Here is a 22,214-nt window from a genome sequence, read left to right on the forward strand (position 1 = left end):
TTTCCTTTTGGCGTAGATAACTAACAAATAGAAATATCAAATTGAATTGAGAGCTCAGCCACTGGATATGTGTTGAATGTGAGCTGGGGTACAGAACTTAAGGGCTGGTACTGGTAGCAACCACATGCCCAAGACCTAACCCTCAGGGCCCATGTTGCCTGCTCTTCCCTTCTGATTGTTGGGTTAAACGCAAAAACCATATGAAGCTTGTCTGGCGTGGGATTTGGCTGCTTCCATCCTCATCCATGGCATTGCTCGTACCATTATTTGGTGTTGCTTCGAACACAACAATAAATTTATTGATTGAAAATGTCATCATCATATCACTTGAACTCTTCAACAAAGAAAGCGCAAGAAAACACTCACGAAAATATTCTGATGACAATGAAGATTTGAAAATTATATTGAAATTAGTATCAGAAAAATTTTTGAATATTGAAATTATCTTGTTTATACTTTATTCGAGATCTTTAATTTAAAGAAAAATTTACATGGTAGTTTATAACTCACGAGGGACAAAAATATTCTCTCGGTATAAGTCTTTGAGAGACTCTTTAATCTCCCAACCTTCGGCCTCCAAGCGATATGCGAGAGACCATAGGTCTCCCAACTTTAATCATTTTCGGGAGTTCGCAAGATCTCTTGTCTTTAGTTATCTGGTCTTGATCTTTTTATATTTTTACAAAATTTTTAAAATTTATTTTTTAGCCTTATTCCTATATGTAGAAAACAAACGTACTAAACATACGTAACAATTTATAAATCATATGTATCAATAAATACACATAAATTTATTTCAAAATTATTATAATCTCTTCCCTTTAGAATAATTTTAAGACTCTGGAGGATATTGTTTGGAAATTTTGGATGTAAGCTGGGTGGGGCTCTGATGGGGTGTCAACATGGGGAATAATAAATAAAGAGTGATGCTGCATTGCTGCTGCTGCTGCTGTGTGGGCCACACCTGATTTAGAAATGTGTCACCCAAGCCATGATTGGTGAGTAATCATGCTTCCTCAGAATTGGAAGCTTGTTATGAACTCACAAAGCTTGAGCTCCAATACAAAGCCTTATAAAATTGTTGCCAAATGTTTGGTCCAAGGTCCAGCCTTAAAAAGACACAATTATCAAGCATGGATTGAATTGTTTTGATTTAGATTTTGTTTTTAATTTAGTAATATTATCTAAACCCGTTTGATATTATTATTGACCTTAAATGATTAGATTTATTCGATCCGACCCGAGTAATTTAAAATTAATTTTCTTTAAAGTTACCCTCCCTTTTTAGCCTTTATTCAGTCGAATCCATTTGGCATTGTCCAAGTGGGTTTTGTTTTCCTCTTGTCTTTGCTTTTTCTTTTAAATAAAAAATTTATTAAAAAGAACCTCAAAAGCATCCATGACTTTATATTGGACCATAATATCTCAAGCAACACAATGAAGGACTAAAAGAGAATCAGACGAAACAAGCAAACAAAGAAATTCCTCCGAGCGAAAATACAAGAAAGAAAAAAATTATACAACTATATATAAGCGTTTGTTAAATGAGTAAGATGAAGTTACATCAAACTACGGTTGAAATACTTTTCGAATCAAAATATAGAATGATTAAAATAAGACTGAAAAGCATTTATTTTAAGATTTTTATCAAACTGTTTGTTAAATTTTTTGAAATGCACTGAATGATATATGCATCATTTTATCTTATATGTAAGGTCTAAGATATGTTTATCTTAAGAGAGAGAAAGATAAGCATATTTGGAAAATGTTATATAAGAAATTACGTGACTTCTTTTTAAAGGATTGTCAGATAAATTTAACAAACACATTAAAAAAGAAAAAAAAATAAAATATTTTTCTTATCTTACCGTTTTTTCGATCTATATCTTGATTAACAAATATAACCTAAAAATATAAAAAGATTAGGCTTGTACTATGAGTTCATCGACAATTCAAATAGCGAATTCTCGATGTCCATAATATGTGATTATTACTAAAACAATTATAAACACTCACGATAAAACACTATAATATTGGATCTCTTGAATAGCATATAAACAAAAAAATTTATATATATGAAATTGTCTCTCAAACACGTGAGAAGAGGTACTTATTCATAAGTAATTAACGATATAAATAAATCACACCTCTCGATTATTTAAAATAAGAGAGATAATTAGATAATTTATCTAAATACATGTATAATTGCCACCTATATGTAATTTTGAAATCAAAAATTGAGATTCCTAATTTGCAATTTTTGTGCACAATAAATCATCTACCATTTAAGATTAATTATCAGAACATGACCTACCAAAGAACTGAGTGGTTGAGAAATTGATAACATGTCAGTACAGTTAATGAACTCAGATGAAATGTTATTTCCTAAGACTAAAAGAGGAAAGATTATACAGAAAGATGATAATGGTGCTGTTTATTTTTTAAAGCTAAAGTAAGAGTAAATGTGTTGCTATTCACAAACATTCTCTCTCCAAAATTAATTTAAAAGTTTTGGCCTTTATGCTAATCTCATCAAAGTCAAAATCTATATTTTTGCTTATATACTTTCTTGTTTTTTTTTATATATAATTATTCAAATTTTTCGTTATTTCAATTACATTCATAAATTTATATTTTTAAGTTAATTTAACCTTTATATTTTATTTTTTTCGTGTGATAATTTGAACTTTTTGATATTTTAATTACACCCATGTACGTATATTTTAGAGTCAAATTAAGCCATACACTTTGATATATATATAAAAATAAAGTGAGATGAGTTAATTTATTTTTTTTAATATTAAAATTAAATTAATTTAAAATTACAACTATATGAATGTAATCGAAATAATAAAAAATTAATCAAGTGAACACATAAAAAAAATATAAAAATTAAATTAACTAAGAAATATAGATACATAAATAAATATAATTAAAATAATAAAAAATTTGAATAACTATAAAAAAAATAAAAATATGAACAAAAATATCAATTTGACCCTCATCAAAGGGTGGCGCAAGCAGTGATGATGCAAACAAAGAACGAAATGTCAGTGGGGAACAGCCCATTTAAAATGGCCAGGTGTGAAGAAGAAGAAGAAATACAGAGTGAGGATGAGATTGAATTTAAAAAGTATTTAGGTACACTCACTCACTGTATAGGCCCAGTCATATGCTGAATGATTAAGGGTATATTTGATAAGAGTGAATAATAATGAGAGTGAAATTTATTTTTTATTTAAATTTTTAAAAAAATTATCAAATAAATTTTTTAATTTTATAGAATTTGAATTTTATCTGAGTTTAAAAAATAAATTTTTTTCTTGAAATCAAAAAATTAAAATTTTTAATAGGTGGGGTGAGAATTGAAATTTTAAAAAATTAAAATTTGCCCCCACTTTTCACCCCTAATCAAAGGCACCTTAAAATCGTGTTGTAATTGAGTCAATTTCTAACATGAGTGCAATGGTTAAGCACTTTCTTGAATTTAAGGGGGCTATTACATGGTGGCAAATGTCAATTCTTCAATGCTGGCTCATCAAACAGTTTCATTTCTTTCTTTTTCCATTGTTTGAATGAAATTCACAAATAAAGTCACAGCATATGATTCTCTCCCCCCCCCCCCCCCCCCAAAACACCACACTGCCATCCACTGGTCCCTCTTGCTTTTCCTCCTTTTTCTCTCCCCCTTTTCTCCTTTCCCTTGTCTCTTTCTTTCCATCCTTTTTCTGGCTTGCCAATCACTTTCTCACTCTTCAAAAACCCATTAATTTTTCTCTCTCAGTGAAAACCAAAAACCCATAAAACCACACTCTCCTCTGCTTCCTCCTCGTCCTCCTCCTCTTCCTTCCCACTTTTGAATTAGGGTTTCATGCAATGTGGGCAGCTTGAATCTCTCTACTACCCAACTTTTCTCACACTTTCTCGAGAAAATGCCAGCAATGGGAAATAAGAAGAATGTGCTCCTGCTGTACCTCGCCCTCGTGCTCTTGTTTTCGTCAGCTCAAGCCGCTCCTCCCCCTGCAATGAGTAATTTAACCCATTTCAACTTTGGTACTTCAGTCTTCTATCTGATTTCATGACTTCCATAATAAATCTTGGAGGTGTCTTGCCATTACCTTTGCAGCATTTCTAGTGAGGGCAATTAACACCTTAAAAATAGCGATTTATCGCGTTCAAAGCTACGGTGTACAGAAATCCCGTCAAAATTTTCTCAACGATATCTACTCTTTCCTTGCAGAGATTGTCAGTGGGTTTCTCTCAAATGCTGCCTCTGTCCTGATGAAATGGGTTTGGTCACTCAAAGCCACTACCAAAACAGGTTCAGATCTTCATTCATTTCATTTTTTTGTTCTAGATTTTTGTGTCTCCATTATCTTGATTTGGTGATTTTGATATGGTGTGCTGGGTTTATGTAATTCTGGTGTTCAGCAATCACTGGCCGCCCGATGATGAAGTTTGAGAGTGGGTATACGGTTGAGACTGTCTTTGATGGCAGTAAGGTTGGGATTGAGCCTCATTCTGTGGAGGTGTTGCCCAATGGGGAGCTTCTGGTTTTGGACTCTGCTAACAGTAACATCTACAAGATGTCTTCCCCTCTGTCTCAGTGTAAGTGGGTTTTGTTTCAGTGACACTTAATGCTTTTCCGGGTTGGTCTCATTTTGTTGAATTTGTATTCTTAATTTCTTGATTTTGCACCTTATCTTCGGTTTGATGTCACATATTTATTGGGTTTTGATTTGTTTGTCCACGGCCATAGCTCCAATCCAGACTCCAAAAGTGAATTGGCTGTTTGGAGTTTTGCATGTTTTTAGATTTATGTTGCTGACCATTTGTCGTATGTAATCTTCTGAAAGCGAAATCTTAGTTCATCACCATGACATAGTACTGGAACTTTTGCATTATGTGTAGTACATTCAACCTTCCAAGTTTTAATTGGTTTTCTGGGGCATCATTTTTTTTATTATTATTATTATTTGCTCAGCTCTTCTTGAGATGGTTGGAGATCTAGAGTTCATGTGACCCACTCCACCTGGTGGGATTTTGAGACTCGTGCTTCTTGTATTTGTTTTTCTCTTCTTCATCTCAATGTTGCCATGAAGTTATATGCTATTTGTTTCGTGTTGGAATTGGCATCGAGGAGGTTGCATATGCCCTTCCCCAATTGCATTATCCTTATGCATGCAAGTTTGGTTATCATCCCCCTTTCTAGCTCATGCTGAAATGCTCCAAGGACAATTATATACCCTAGGAAAGCGCCTTTTCCATCAAATTCCATTCCCTTCTGTCTTTTTGATCGATTTGAACTTTATATTGCACTGTCTTTATGAAGTCAGAAAATTTTGAACAAACTGCAGATAGCCGCCACGGCTGGTTGCTGGATCTGCTGAAGGATTATCTGGACATGTAGATGGGAAAACCAGGGAGGCAAGGATGAATCACCCAAAGGGGCTTACAGTGGATGACAGAGGAAACATTTATATTGCTGATACCATGAATATGGCAATCAGGAAAATAAGTGACACAGGTAAATCATAATTGCTACAATTGTTTTTTTTATTTGTTGGGGTCGTCTTAATCCTCACAGCGTAAGATATAATAGCTTTACAGAGGATATACCCATGGATATATAAATTATTAGAGATCTAGAATCAATATAGTTGACCCTACCTAGTGAGATTAAGTCTTGCGATTATTTGTTGCCATCAGCCTGACACTGGAATTTTTTTACCCCCCCACCACTATCTTCTAAAATTATACGGTGATGATTATCTTTTATAACCATGGTATTATTGGCTGTCATTATCATATTTCTGGTAGTAGTAAGAACTCTGTGACAACCATACCTTTTGTTGCCTCTGAATCTTGAAAACCTGCAATGTGAAACATCAGAATGTGTAAAATGTTCAATTTTTCTGTTTAGGGGTCACAACGATAGCAGGAGGTAAATGGAGCCGAGGAGGGGGGCATGTTGATGGACCGAGTGAGGATGCAAAGTTTTCAAATGATTTTGATGTGGTTTATATGGGAAGCAGTTGCTCCCTCCTTGTCATAGACAGAGGAAACCAGGCGATCCGGGAAATTCAACTCCATTTTGACGACTGTGCTTACCAATACGGAAGTGGTTTCCCTCTTGGTAAATTTGTCTGGCTGAGTTTATATGTTAGTATGTTTTGTTTCACAGATTTACAAGATCTTAGACCTTCCTGCAGGTATTGCAGTGCTTGTAGCAGCTGGTTTCTTTGGTTACATGCTGGCATTACTGCAACGAAGGGTCGGGACTCTAGTGTCTCCCACAAATGTAAGTTACTCAACCTGGTCTCACTCATATGGTTTAGTTCCATAAAACATTTTAAAGCTGGTCCTTTTGCACTTGCTGTGTTTAGAATATTGTAAATAGGTCCAGGGGAAGTTCTACAACTTTCTTACTCGTACCATAGCAGGAGAAAGCCTCTTCAGAAATGTGGATAATAAAATCATTTGTTTCCAGTGAGAGTTTGGCTTTCTACAATGTTTGTATTGTCGTAGCTATTATCAATCTAAGACATTTATTTCCCTCTCATCTTTTGCTCTTGAAGGATGAGACAACATGGAAACAGAGCTTTCCACCGAGTCCATATCAGAAGTCTATGAAATCTTCAGTGAGGCCGCCATTAATTCCTACTGAAGACGATAATGAGAAGCAAGAAGAGGGCTTCTTTGGGTCTCTTGGCAAACTTCTTGTCAATGCCGGGGCTTCATTTGCAGAAATCTTTGGAGGAATAATCCCCGGGTTTAGAAAGAAGACAGTAAGCTTCCAGTACCAAGGCCAACAGCAGAAGCTATCAAATTCTTGGCCAGTGCAAGAAAGCTTCGTGATACCAGATGAAGATGAGCCCCCTTCTATAGAAACCCGGACCCCTACCCCTCGCAAAACCTACGCGTTCATGTCGAAGGATGCTGAGAAAATGCAACAGCTTCGACAAAGTCGTGCCTTTTACAGTGAATGGGATGGAGATCTCTACCACCACCACCACCAGCAGCAGCAGCAGCCGCCGCCCCCCCAGAAACAGCAACACCAGCATCGGTATCATTCATCTACCCCACAAACCTATTATGAGCAAAGCTTTGAGAAAACCGATGAGGTCGTGTTCGGGGCAGTCCAGGAGCAGGATGGGCGACGCGAAGCCATGGTGATCAAGCATCTGGATCACAGCAACCCTTTTCCTGACTACCGGAGCATGCGCTCCTGGATGAACTCGAAAGGTACTCATGGCTATTGATCACATACATAAGTTCTCTAGGCAATTAAGAGAAAGAAGTCATTCCAGTTCCAGCCATAGCTGTGCTTGTATAGGGCATGGCTGTAAGCAAAATATCATTTTGAAGGGATGCGTGTTTGTGGGAATACCCAAACTGGTGCTCCTGGGCAGCCAAAGAATGGTAGTCTTGAGAAAATTTGCAGTGCCAGAAGGTGCATTTAGAATTGATGGGATGTTGTTCTCTTGGTGTCATATATATATAGATATATATATATATATATATCCTGAGGAGATTTTGTTCCTCCTTTACCTCTCTTTCTTTCGGCAATCAAACAAGGTTGAAACATAAAGATGCAAAACATTCACTCTTGTACCTTAAGTTGCAAGAAAATGAGAAATTGGCACCACGGGTAAATAAAAAAAAGCTAAAGACATATCTAGTCCCCTCATCTTTCACTATTTAATCATTTGATCCTCTTAACTTAAACAATGACCTATTAGCCTCTCAACTTTTAATACACGGTTGAGGTGCGTGTAATACATCATTTCCTTTTTCCTCTTTCCTAGACTTTTTTGTCTCCGGCGACCTCTCTCTCGCTCTCATTCTCTCTGTCGATGGTCACCAGCAGTATCAGAGGCGTTGACCAAGGTTGGGGGGCTGTCGATAGCAACGACCAGGCGTGAGCGAACAGATCTGGGCCAGTGGCGTGGGAGGTTGGTCTCAAGCAAATCTGGGCGATGGCATCGATTGGGGTCGAGAGGCGACGTAAGAGGTGGGTCGCAGCTAGATCTGAGCGATGGACGTCGATTGGGCTGAACAAGTAGCGGTGCGGCGACGGAGGTCAGTCAGCAACGGCGTGGGTGGTGTCGTCTTCCTTCTCGATCGTTTGTGATGGTGGTCTGTCGCGTCGTCTGCCTTTGGCCGCCGACCTTTTCCTCTCTTGCAACAGCAAATGACCTTTTTCTCCTAATCAATGTGGGGCTCATATCAGACTGTGTGTGTAATTCACACATAATGCTATTGTTACAAAATTTATAGTTAAAGTATGTAATATATTCAAAATTAAAAGTTGAAGGGGTTAATAGATCATTGATTAAGTTAAGAGAGGAAAATGGTGAAGGGTGAAGGGGTTGAGTATGTCTTTAGTTTAAAAAAAATATAGGAATTTTTTATAAATATATTTTTTAATATAAAAAATAGTTATTTAATATAAAAATAAACATAAATTTTACAATAAATTTTTTAAAAAATTAAAAATTTCGAGTTAGCGATGAAAAATATCTTCTCTACACTCTTCGTGGATGGAAAGAGATTTTTAACTTGGAATCACATTTTTGATATTTTTTAATATTATGAAATGATTTTGAAATATTTTTTAAATTATATAAATAATTTAAAAATATCAAAATGACAATCTCAAACATTCCGTGCATCATAGCTTGTACCAACCAAGGTAGGTAGCTTGTACCACCCAAGCTCGAGTTTTTCACCACCATATGGTTCATGGGTTTAAAGTTATTCATTTATTTATTTTTTGGTGTGTGTGTGTGTTGGGGGGGGGGGGTGGCGTTCCTAAATAAGGGTTTTCCGGGATGTCCTTCCTCTTAAATTAAAAGGCAGTATGTTGGGTCGTTGACAAATGTCCCACTTACCCAATATCAGTGGCTGCTTAGCATGTGGCCATAGTTATAAGTATTTAACTCAAGATCTGGGATGGAGTATCATTCATTCTGGATTGCCAAATTAAATGCAAGTGGGACATACATTCTTGATCTTGATTCTTCTGTGGAGTTTGAATAATCCCATGTCAGGAGCAAGGCACGTGACATGAGCTCTCCGAATCTCTTGAACTCGGCTGCCCTTTTAGATCAGAATTGTAAGCCAATGCCCCATCTGTAAGGATCTAAGCATGGTTGCACATGTGACAGTCAGCATATATCACTCCCTGTTGGCTTTAAATTATTTCCAGGGTCAGCCAAACAAGACACATACAGATGGGCATTTCGGATCTCTTCTCTGATGGCAAATAATTTTATTAGACTAATAATTTGGACCATAATTATTTGACAACACAAGACTCTGTTTGTTTGATTGTATTTATTTTTTATCTTTTTTTTTTTTTTGGGGAGGGGGTGTTCATTTACATTATATATATGAATCATGAATATATATGTATGTGTGTATATGCATGTATATGTGTATGCATATGTATGTATTTATTTATATATATATATAAAGATGTTTCGAGTCTTTTGACAAAAAAAAATTATTCATTTTAGTGTAAATAAAAAAATGGGTTACGAATTTTAAATTGATAAGTAACTTCACATCATTTGAGATAAAATATTTTTTAATTTTTATCAATCAAACACTAAAAGATAAAAAAATATATATTTTCTTCAAAAGCATTTTACAAAAAAAAAAAAAAGAGCCCTTGACCCGCAATAGATAAAGACAGATAGAGAAGAATTTATTTAATCACATAGTTTAGGCTTTTAAAATATGACATTCTTTGGGCTTTCTATTTGATTAAATCTAAAGGCTCAATAAATTAGGATTTCTCTATTAGTTCAAATGATTTCGAGACAAGCAAATCATTTATAATTATTAGTCCGTCCAAGTCATTTTGAGGCCAAAAGATCATTTATGATGAACAATATGAGCTTTACGAGAATGATTCAGAGTTCTTGCAGAATGAAATCATACGATATCAAACACAATTTGTACAAGAAATGAGTGCTTCTTCATCGTAAAATACTAGGACAAATAATTATATTAAATAAAAATTATTTTTATATAATTTTCAAATGAGATCATAAAATAAGTAAATTGTAAGAAATATACCAAATTAATTTAAACAAAATTTCTCCAAGAATGAACTCCAAGAAGGTAAAGTAAAAATGAATATGATAAAATAGAAACACCTTCAATAAAAAGAATTTCTTTATTTTTCTCAATTTTTTTTCTTATTCTTATAACAGATAATCAAATTTGAATTCTCAAATCTAAGGGTGCGTTTGATTGAAGTATGGAACTTGCATAGAAAAAAAATAAGTTCTAGACAATTCAATTACCTAAAAATTATTTACATAAAAATTATCAATTAAAAGTGTTTGATTACAATTCTAATTTCTATGTAATTTTCTCCCCAAACCCATCCCACCCCCGTCTCCTCTTGCCTTCTCCATCTGCCTCCCAAACCTAGTTCTTCTCCCTACCTCCCCCCATTTTTGGAGAATGAAGAGATCTAGCAACACGAGACCTAGAGAACCTACCTTCTCCTATCGTCGCCATCGCTCCCTTTTCCCATTAGGACCTGGAGAATAAGAAGACGTCAGAGGAAGGAGATGAGGTCGATAAGGCGTTCGTCGACCGAATTTTCGACTCTAAGGAGGTGCCACCATGGAAAGACCAACTCACTTTCAAAACCTTCACGGCAAGTTTCGCTACCCATCTCTCTTCCCCCCCCCCCCCCCTCCTTCCTCTCAAACCCAATTTTTCTCCCTGCCTCCCCCCATCGCTACCGTTGCCATCCTTACTGCCCATCGCTAATGGTCGATCTTCATTGCTCACCGTTGGTGGGGCGGTGGTGGAAGAGAAAACAGTTATGTGGTTACATGAAAAATGAGATCCAACCCCCCCGGGGAAAATAAATTTCAATAAAAGTGAGAATTGAGGGTTACGTGACTACAATATGAAAAACATTTTTCATAAAAAAAATTGATCAATCAAACACTCTAAAAACTGAAATTTAGGTGAAAAATGACCATTTTTTATAAAAAAAAAAAATGACCAATCAAACATGCCCTAAATGTTATTATATGAATTTTTAACTAATTAGAAATCTCTATCTACCACTATATTTACAAATTTTTATATAATTTTAAAATTTTAACAATTAAATCCAAATTGATTCAATTGAATACAACTTTATCTAATATATAAAATCAATTTATAAAGAGTATAATATATATCAAGTGTCATATAATAATAATATATATAAAATTTACATGTATATATAAGCAGCAAAAAAGAAAAATATATATAACATTAAAAAAAATAAATTATGTACAATAAGTTATACTTTTTTTTTTTCTTAAAAATATAAATTTCATAAATATTATTATTATATAACACTTAATATGCCAAATTGGCATCAATATGATCACACTTTTTAAATTAATTTTATTTATTAAATAAAATTACACAAAATTAAATCAATTTGAGCCTAGTTATCAAAATTGAATAAAATTGTAAATTCTCAAGAAGGATTGAATTATTTCATGATTAGTCATTTTTATAATTATACTATATTGATCCATAACATTCACTTTGCAAAGTGAACAATAAACCATGTAAGACCCACTATTTGAGCTTGCAGACTCTGCAGAATCATATGAATAGCACTACTACATCAAACAACCAAAATAATAACAATAAATAAATAAAATGTGACATTCACGACACACATGAGACTCTCCATTTTATAAGTGTCGAGATGAATATAAACAGATCACTATAAACAGTAGTGTTGGGATGACTTTGGATTCAGAATAGACAGCCAGAGATCAATGAAGAAGAGAGCTTCGAGAGAGCACTCCCCTTGTACTTGGAAGATTTCAGGCTTTTAATGCCATACCAGTGCTGATTTACTTGAAACTTTCTAATGCATTAGCAATAAAAGCAATGACATGTGAATAAAAATTATCTTAAATTATTATGCCATTAAAATGACTATTATTATATTAATAAAATAGAACATCTATGAAAATTAGTTAAAATTAAGAAAATACCACCATCACATCATCCTTAATGGCATAATCATAAAAAGGCCACTGCCTTGTCATTCTAATAATTTTCTTGTGTATATCATTTCCACAAGAAAATGCCAATAATATACCAATAGAAGTTCTCTAATGACAGATGGCGGTGCCCTTTTAACATTGAAATCAACCTAATATCCAAGGGGGTAGACAGAGGAAATCAATTTAAAACATATCCATTAACATGGTATTGCAGGTTTCTTATAATGTCACATATAAGTCGAGACGTTCACGAGCCGCTCTTTTATCAAACCGCTCGATAAAAGATCGTTCGTTAAGGTAAATAATCCGAATTTAAGATTAATTTTAAAACTCAATTTATAAACAAATAGTAAATTAAGTTTGAACAAAATTAGAATTACAATTGAATCGAGTTAAAGCCGAGCTAAGCTCAAACTCGACTTACGAGCTAATTTCTAGGCTCGAGCTCAAGCGCCTGCTGATGAGCCTAAGCTAGAAAACTCGACACGAGATCAAGCTCGAGCTTGGACTCAAACTCGTCAAAATATGTTATTTTGCTTAAATCTAATTTGTTATATTATATATATAGATATTATGTTAAATTATTAAATTAATATTTTAAATAATTTAAAACATATTCAATTTAATTATATTATTATAACAATTTAAAGTTTCATAATTTTATGTTAAATAATACATTTATAAAATTACAAATAAATATATTTATAAACGAACTTGTTCACGAATTATTTGTGAACTTCTAATTAATCATGTTTATGAGCCTCTAATTAAATTTATTAGCATTCACAAACCTATAATCGAATATGTTCGCGAGTTTTAATGAGCTTACACTCAGTTCGTTTACAAATCAAGCCTCAAAATTATGCTCAAACTCGTTTATCTTAACGAACAAACTTAAACGAATTTTTGTTGAATCGAACACCGAGCCACTCATGAATGGCTTGTTTCATTTGCAACCCTAAGCAAAATAATAGATTTTGACGAGCCCAAGCTCGCGAACACGAGCTCAAGCCAAACTTTAAGGCTTGAATTGAGCTCAAGCCTATAAATTGGCTTTTGAGCCAAGCCTTAGCTCAGCGAAGCTCGGCTCGACTCGATTCAATTACAACCCTAGTTTTTTGGATGGCACCTAAGTGGAGAGGCGAGTTGCTTCGCACAAATTGACCCCACTAAGCCTAACTCTTAAGTGGAGTGAGGGATTGGACCTACTCTTTCTACACACAAATATCCCTTGGTTTCCAAACGTACCCTTTTTGCTGAGGAAAAAAGTGCAAAACACATCCATTAACATAAAAGCCCCAATAAGTTTAGGGTGGTAGAGACGTTACATCAGTTTAAGGCCATTACACAATAAATTTAGAGTGGTAGGAACGTTAAGTGTCAAGAGACAGCTTCTTTGGTTTCTCATCTCCTCTTAACTAAGCCTGAAACAGTCCCAAAGGACTCCTCAAGTGGAGCTCTTTTAGCCTGCCTAGCAAAACCCATGATGTTGGCCTGTATCATGTTATCTATCCTAGGATTGCCATTAGAGCAAACATCATCTCTTTGCTCATTTTCATCTTCTTGCTCTAAGGTTTTGACAGTAGGGTTTGCTAATTCCATCTCTGCCTCTGAAGTTAACAAATCCTTCAACTGTTCGGCAAATATCTGCGACTCAGATATTGCTTCGCTTCCTAGAGGCTCAGAATCTAACAAAGATACACTTTTCTTACATGAGGCTTGGGGTTCTAGTGTTCCTATCTTAAACATTAGAGATAGATACATTAGAGATAGATGAGATAAGCTTAGCATAATAAACCTCCTCGAAAAGGCATAGAGTCTTGAGCTAGCAACTGCGCTTCTGATGTCGAAGCAGAACATCAGTACTTGTCTCCCCTGACTGATTAGGCAGTGCTTCCATGTCGCGTTGAAGTAAAGTCGTTTGGAACTTTCCTGTCTATAAAGTTTGGTTAGACAACATGTAACACCTCTAGCACAGTACACCAACAGAAATGGGGAGACTTACATGTGGATATATATAAGGACGAACTGCAAACCCAATTATCAAGCCAATCAAGCAAGAAATTCCCAGAACCAAAGCCCAAGCCCAAACTGGTGCTCCTGCCAGTCCTGAGGAGATATTTTATGTTCAAATTAGTAATGTTTTAATCTCCTAACAATTCAAAGGCATAGCCAACCTCCAAAATTTAGAAAGATCCTTCTGTTTCACAGGCAAGCATACATCTTTCAGCAACTTAGAGATGGCTTAAGAAGCAATCTTTGTCGCTGATAAGATACCTAAATAGTCATACTGGCATAAATATGTTGGTTAAGTTTTAGGGTAAAGAAGTAACAATTGAGAGATAGAGAGAGAGAGTTAACAAGGAATACAGGATTGAGTACAATCCAAAAAGGGTCTAAAACCACTCAAGCCCAAATGAGTAATGCTAGGAGTCATAACTGACGTCATCAGTCATGTGTCGCATTCTCATTTGAAGAGGTGCTAGGCAGATGAGACAATGACACATGATTTTCTTAACCTCCTTCAATGAGGATGCGACACATAATTGATGACACCGTTATCAGTCATGACTTCTACCATTATTCAGCCAAAATGGTTGGGCAACTAACATCCGCCACCAAAAATATATGATTGAGAAATATTGACATCAAGCATCAAGTATCCTAGTAAAACAATAATAGTTTCACAAACTACAATAGGACAATGTGTGTTAAAAATGTAGCCTAAAAGGAATGCCTTCAGTGATCCCTCTCCTAACCCTTTTCAATATGATAAATTTAGTGTTCTATCTTTTCATTTCTTCTTCCTGTATTTGTTTTTGAAATATATGTTACAATCACATAATACACATAGAAAACTTACCAGATTGAGAACCTCTTGAACAATCCTGGGGCTTCAGGTTAATCTGGCGGATCAAGTTATGACCACGATCACAGATCATTAAAGCACATCTTGCAGGAACGAAAGCAAGCTCAAAATCAGCAGAGAATGATGTATTTCTTCCTGGTCCATCTTTATGACCCATTCTTGAACCTCCCCCAGCAATTGTGGTAACACCTAAAGTGCATCAATGATGAGAACTAAAAGTTACAAGATAAAAATAAGGTGAGGCAATTAAGATAGTATATCGGATGTGATTCAAACAGCACTACAGAAAACACAATGTATAGTAAATTGGTTCAGTGAATGAAGCAATTAAAATGGTATCTTAGATGAGATTCAAATAGCACCACATAAAACACAAATGTCTAGGGATGGCAATGGGTTGCCCATTTATGTACTTGTTTTAACAAATTTTCAAATAAACCTTATCAAGGTCATTAAACTCGATGGGATCGAAGAAGGGTCCATAAAATCGAATCGTAAGTTCGGATAGTAAAATCGTAAAATTTTAGAAACAATTAAAAATACTCTTTAATGTATGTAAATATATGTTCAGAATGACATAATTTTATAAAAGAAATTAATTAATATTGCTTAATAACATGATTATTACTATTTATAACTGTATTCCTTATAAATAAAATACATGTACCTATTTCAAAATAAACTCATCTATTAATTTAAAAATACTAAATAACATGAAATTTCTAAATATTAAGTTCATCTTTTGTCATCATTCATCCATAATCAAAATTTCAAATATTAATTTATATATAATGTAAATTCTCATAAGTATCCGAGTTTACCGAGTTTATAGTATTGAATCGCAAGTCAACTCCGATTCTATGAAAATATGAGTTTATACGCGAGTTGACTCATTTAAAGCTACGTGACTCATAAACTCGTATGAGTTGACTTATAAGTTTGACAACAATACCTTATACCTATATCTCAATGTTTATACTTGTTTTAATTTTGAATGGGTAATTGCAGATGCAACAAACAACTTCTCCGTATAAAAAGTCATGCAAAATGTCTTCCCTAGTTCCAGCAACAAGCAGATCAAAGCATTTTGGTTGTACTTAGCGCCCCCCCCCCCCCCGGCACACACACACACACAATGAGAAGGCAAGGAAGAGGATGCTATCAATTGTTTACGTGATACTGTAGGGCTAGGTGATAAACGAAAAACGAAAAAAAAAAAAAAAAACAGCTATTACCATAGAATTGAAAAGATGTCATGTGGGATATATTTATATTGACTAGTGTTAGGTAAATGAATTAAATACAGATAAGGGCCTGATTCAAACATGTTTTAGAGCATGAGGGTGGGGAGAAGCACTATCCAAACCAGTAGAATCTGGTTAGATGTTTGACTATACATTAAAAAAGCAAACAAATTCTCAATTTACAAACACAACCCACATCCTAAGACCTAAGCTTTCATCTTCTTCTATAATTGCAATAACATTGGTCTTACAAATGCCAAACTCAATGTTCCTTGCATGTAATTATCCTAGCGGACAGTTACCAAATAAAAAGAAGAGATCCTGCAGATTGTCTTTGGGTTTTTCTCCATCTATTAGCATCTTCGGATCAATAAAAATCAGTATCTCCAATAGCATTATAAAATTTCTTGCATGAGAATAAAAAATTGTCAGAATCTTATTCTGACAACAGAGAGTTCTCTCACAATTCAGTGAGACTTGCGCGGGAACTGATAGATCAGAAGGAAAGAAGGAAGAACAGGGAGATAGAGAGAGAAATATACATATATATATATATAGAGAGAGAGAGAGAGAGATTGAGAAGCTGAGAGGGAAAAATGAATCAATTGAATTCTCAATGGATGCTTCTCCTGGCCGCGAAGGTTGGTTTATATTTACCAAGCCTTGGCGCCAACATTTGGGTTACATTTGAATTAGACCCATGTGCTCTAACTACGAATCTATTCTATATTACAATAGTACCCTCTATCCCTCTACCTTAGTAACCTCCTTATTTACATTATAGTCCTGTGACAAAAATATCATCCAATTTCTAAAGGCTGTAGTTGAATATATCAATTAATTTATTTTTTAAAAAAAAGTAAACTGTCAAACTTAACCTTGTAGCATAACTTCCTTGCACTCACATTTAATCCAAACAAAAATGAAACACTTAAAAATAAAAATTCACTGCAATTAGAGTATGATAGTAATTCAAATTGAGCATTCACGTGATGATACCTGACTTGCTTATCTTTCTTATGGCATTGTTATTTTGGTCTGCAACATATATATTCCCATTGAAATCAAGTGCAAAACTTTTTGGCTTGCCAAACTGTGCAGTGGCCAAATCACCATCTGAGAATCCAGAACCATTGTCCAATAACTGCTCAATCTCACTCTCTGCAAGAACAGAACAGAAACCAGCAGACAAGCGTGTGTACGTTTATATATTTGAAAATCATATATAAACATAAACAGAGTGTTTTTCTCTATACAATCACAAAATAAACTCCAACATTCATATGCCCATAGATAAACAAACGTGAGTGTGGGTGTGTAGAAATATATATTTACAGTATATTTTAGAAAATGATCTTATATTTATTTTAGATATAGAAATAGACATGTGCGTGAATAAATGCATACAACCACAAATACATTCAAATATTCATATATGTAACTACGTATCTAATAAATATAAAAGTACAATTCAAACATCATATATTTGTTTATCTATAGATACATACAGCAAATTTATAACCTGATCCACATGCAAAACTAATACTCACATGCTCAAACACATTCGAGATTTCATGTACCACTGGAGTGGTAGACCAAGAAGGATGAGAGGTGAAGTTTCCACGGAAAGGCCTCATGTTCAAGTCCCCCAAGAGCAACCTCTCTCTTCCCTTCATCACTTTAGGGACAGATGTAGGGATCGATTTCAGCAACTCTGTTCAACTTTGAACTTACAGATTTAACTCAAGTTTAAATTGAGAGGGGATTGTTGACAATGAAGTATCTTCACGGTAATTAGCTTAGTCTCAGTTGGTTAAGTTGGTACCTAAGTCTACTTGCAGCTATTTTACATCTACGGCTTGGATTAGCAGCATTTGCTGCTGTCAAAAGCCATCTGTGGTTGAGATTCAACATGTTAGTTAGTAGTAGTTAGCTCTTCTTTGTACAACATTCAATGCAATCGAAGATCTTCCTCTTCCCTCTTCTTTTCTTTTCCTGTACTCTGTTTCTCTGTAAATTCTAAATTCCACATGGTGATCCACCATGAGTTTATCTAGTTTTAGGGTGAAAGGCCTAACGACGTTGCCTTTGAAGCATAGCAAAAGTAACTGCTGGTCTGGTGCATGACACCTAGGTATAGCGGAAGAAAGTTGGCATATAACTGGCTTAAACCTTGAATTCGAAACCGACCCTAAACTAATAATTAATGCTTAGTGGGTAGGACGAGGGATTGGACTTGCTTCTTCTATACAGAAATCATTTAAAATCCAAACTTACCCATTTACCCAAGGGGGGAATATTCATCAGGCGTGGCCATATATGTTTATTTACACATAAATATATATATATATAGTGTGTGTGTGTGTGTGTGTGTGTGTGAGGCACCTTGGGATGAAGTAAAAGAGACGGTGTAGAAGGCGCTGTTGACTGAATCCAGAACGATGAGATCGGACGATCCGAACTGAGGGAGGATCGAGTGAGGGAACAACTTGCTCTTGTGGCCGTCGAGGATCGTGCTCACTGTGTAGCCATCTTCGAATAATATGTCGGCGCTAACTGCAAATACATCAAATTTGGGGGAATCTTTAGGGACATTTTTGGGTATCTATGGAGAAATGCAAAGCTTACCCACCGTGAAAGTTGAAGAGGATGAAGAGGGCGACGAAGAACGCGACGGGAGAGGCCATGAATTGGTAAAGCGCTTGCTTGCTCGCTCGGTGAAGCGTCAAGTTCTGCCCCGAAGTCCTTCCCTTAGGAAGAGAAGAGTAGACGAATATTCGGAAATCCTATTTGGAGGTTATTTTTTGTGAGACTTATTATTATTATTATTATTGTTATATTGTATATTTATATTTAATAAATTCATATTTTTATCTCTATATTTTTTATCATTTTAATTACACTTATTAATTATAATTTTTAATTAATTTAATCTATATATTTTAATATTTTTTCACCTAACAACTTCAATTTTTTATTATTTTAATTACATTTTTATATCTATATTTTTAAATTAATTTAACAATTATATTTTAATATAAACTAAATTTAACAAGCATTTTATCATCTTACTTTATATTTTTTTACATAAAAATTATATAATTAAATTAATTTAAAAATACAAATTCAGTACAGTAATTGAAATAACAGAAATCTCAAGTAATAATGTGAAAAAAAATAAAAATTAATTTTAACTATATACTCAAAATAAATAAAAATTTGGATGGCCATATGAAAAAAATATGAAAGTACATTGACAAAAATATAAATTTGGTCTAGATAATATAATATATTAATATAAGAGTGTTACTTTTAAATGTTCTAAGTAGTATTTACTAATTACAAAATTTAGGTAAAGATAATTCTTTTTATTTAGATATTTAATTAGGGTGTGGAGAAAAAAAAAAAAACTGTTCAAACCAAATTGCCCAATCACAATTTTATGAGGCAGGAAGTCGACGGCAATTTGGATTGTGAAAAAAAACTAACAATGAAAGTCGATTTCAATTTGATAATCAATATGTAAAATTAATTGAATTATGCTAAATCTACATCATTTTTGTACATCTTGAGCTACACAATGGGATATTATGACTAAAATATCCCTGGCCTCACCTGCCTCTTGAGGGATATTTTTGTCATTGACATACCTTTGTGTGGCTTAAGGTGTACATAAAGGTGTATCAATAACATTATTTAAATTAATTATCTATATCATTTAATTAAAATTCAAAATATTCCTATAACTATTAATTCTTAATGGTTACGACAACTTGATTGCTCACACGTGGTTGTGTCTTTTAATTTGTAATTTCATGTGTTTTGTGATTTTTGATATTTTATTGTTTTAATTTTATTAAATATCTATTATAAACTTTAGTAATTATGTTTCTTATATTTCTTAAATCGTTAAAACTGTTAACTATGGGTTGGGTTATTTAAAAGACATGATGATTGATTATGATTTAAGAAGTAGCCAAATGGTCACTAATAATTTAATTTAGAAAATATTTTTAAAGTACCCAAATCAACAATTAATTGCACACCTTTGTAATTAATTAAAAATAAATAAAACTCTCTCCCCTTAATTGAAAATTTGAAAATTTAAGTCAGAATACAAGAAAAGTAAATTGTTATGATATTCAAATTTCAATATAATATTTATATTTTATATTTTTATATACATACAAAAAATAATAAGTTTAAAAACCCACGTCTCCTAATTTGGGAGTGAAACAATTTTACATTGCACTAAAACTTAAATTGTTTAAATTATAATAAAAAATAAAAATAAATTATAACTATCAAACATCACATTATAATTTTTTTTTTCCAATACCAAAAACATATTTATGCTCATGAACAATTTTTTATTTTTTTTATAGTAGAACCTTAAACTTTTTATAATTTCAAATATGGTCATAAAAAATATGGTCATAAACTTAGGTCAAAAGCATATTTATTTATGCTCCTGAACTTTTTATGATTTAAAATTATTCATTTAAATATTTGTGTAAAATCACTCATTTAAATACCTAATTTATAAGTCATACGCATGTGCGCATTGACATAGTGACAATTTTTGGCATCTCATTAGCTCCATTTATCTCTTTGGTTGCATATCATCTATTTATGGCATCTTTAAGTTTCCTTCAATTGGGCTATGTAGGTTGATTGGATTAGACAATCACTAATGTGCTTGAATCAATGATTATCTCATCGTTTAAGAGGATTAAAGATGGGGTAGTATTTATTGCAAGACACACAACTGAAGGAGATGGAGCCAAATAAGATGTCAAGTGAGATGAAACGTAACTAAAGAAATATAAAAAATTAAGGAGACACTAGATAAATAAAATGAATTGATAAAATGTCGTAAGAGAGAGATAGGAAATTGAAAAGATGCCAGAAATATAAAAGATGCTAAAAAATTAAAGAGTTTAATAGATGCCAAAAAACTACAATGTCAAAGATCGTGCATATTATTTATTATTCAGATGTTTAAATAAGTGATTTTACATAATTTTAGAGTACCTTTGAAATTATAACAAGTTTAAAGTTTTATAAGAGAAAGATCATAAAAATTTAATGATATTAATATACTTTTGGCTTAAGTTTAAGGACACGTTAAAAATCACAATAAATTTAAAATAATTTAGAGACATAAATATGCTCTTTAGCCTTTTATTTTTTCCAACTATATAATACATGTCACGTCTCTAATTTATTTAATTTTAAATTAATAATATTTTAAGCTGCCAAAACAGTGTTAAGAAATGGTTGTGCAAATAGCATTAGGAATTGGCAAGACGCGAGGGCCATTTCGTTGGCGGTGTACAGACACACTGGGCGCGCACCCCACCGGAAGTGGAAGCAGATGCGTTTGAAGCATTCGAAGCCGGTTACATGCACACACATTGTGCACAATCATCACGCATTGTTCATCTAGTCTGTAATTTTCTTTCCCTTCCTCTTCCATTTTCCAGCTTGCTCCGCCATTCCCAGTCCGCTCCTTCCATTTCAACTCTCTGGATCTGAATTCTCAGCTTCGCACGCATATATACATATGTACGTGTACGTATCTTCTTCACAAATTGGCGCTGTCTTGTGATTGATCGAGGTTTCCTTCGCCGTCAAAGATGGATCTGGCGGAGGTGTCACGGACCTTCCATATGGACCCCATAGTCAATGCCTTCTCGTCCGGTACGCGTCTCAGGTAAGCGCTCAAACATTCAATGCCGCTCCTTCTTGTTTGTATGCGAGCTCGAGATCAAGCACGAAAGCTTTGAGGTGAAAGGCCAATTTTGTAACCTAAGTGGTTGAATATTTGAGGGACGGCTATCTCGACAATGTTCGAAAAGAACAACTTGCGACTCGATGAAAAAGTAAAAGGAACTGGTGAATCGATACTTAGTAAAACATTCTTATGGTGCAAAGTAGAAGTGAACAGAGGTTTTGAGCTTCCCTTAATGTAGAGCACAAACAAGGCATTATGTCATCATAGAGCAGGAAGAGAAGATGCCTTCATAAATTTAATTTGACCACGACAGTGTA

The 22,214-nt window shown here is 34.0% G+C and overlaps 3 protein-coding genes across 7 annotated transcripts in view; 2 read left to right on the forward strand and 1 right to left on the reverse strand.

The window, feature by feature from the left end:
* The first annotated feature begins 3,639 nt into the window (after positions 1-3,639).
* Positions 3,640-7,940, forward strand: LOC127787829 (uncharacterized). The gene is given in 8 exon segments (XM_052315857.1): positions 3,640-4,053; positions 4,241-4,321; positions 4,432-4,608; positions 5,333-5,527; positions 5,924-6,136; positions 6,213-6,301; positions 6,579-7,245; positions 7,809-7,940. Coding segments are annotated over 8 exon segments (1,620 nt in total). The 5' UTR covers positions 3,640-3,932; the 3' UTR covers positions 7,886-7,940.
* Positions 7,941-13,316: 5,376 nt separating this feature from the next.
* Positions 13,317-18,950, reverse strand: LOC127789182 (uncharacterized). 2 transcript variants are annotated; one of them, XM_052317994.1, is made up of 6 exons: positions 18,793-18,950; positions 18,546-18,716; positions 17,160-17,321; positions 14,911-15,105; positions 14,053-14,156; positions 13,317-13,979 (listed from the first exon to the last, which is right to left on the reverse strand). In XM_052317994.1, exons 1-6 carry the CDS (start codon positions 18,845-18,847, stop codon positions 13,452-13,454), a joined length of 1,215 nt encoding a protein of 404 aa, XP_052173954.1. In that variant the 5' UTR covers positions 18,848-18,950; the 3' UTR covers positions 13,317-13,451. The 2 variants fall into 2 exon arrangements, with proteins under 2 accessions (XP_052173954.1, XP_052173955.1); XM_052317995.1 differs by having other exon boundaries at positions 13,731-13,983.
* A 2,513-nt stretch (positions 18,951-21,463) lies between these two features.
* The window catches only part of LOC127789109 (AP-1 complex subunit gamma-2-like), a 28,118-nt gene continuing 27,367 nt past the window's right edge, over positions 21,464-22,214 (forward strand). For 3 of the 4 annotated variants that reach the window (XM_052317894.1, XM_052317895.1, XM_052317897.1), the window contains exon 1: positions 21,464-21,876. In XM_052317894.1, the coding sequence (XP_052173854.1) occupies positions 21,800-21,876 (77 nt within the window). In that variant the 5' untranslated portion in view covers positions 21,464-21,799. The remainder of the gene's footprint in view (positions 21,877-22,214) is intronic. The other variant, XM_052317896.1, reaches the window with a different exon arrangement.

This window comes from Diospyros lotus, chromosome 13 (genome assembly GCF_014633365.1).
Source record: "Diospyros lotus cultivar Yz01 chromosome 13, ASM1463336v1, whole genome shotgun sequence".
NCBI classification, from domain to species: Eukaryota; Viridiplantae; Streptophyta; class Magnoliopsida; order Ericales; family Ebenaceae; genus Diospyros; species Diospyros lotus.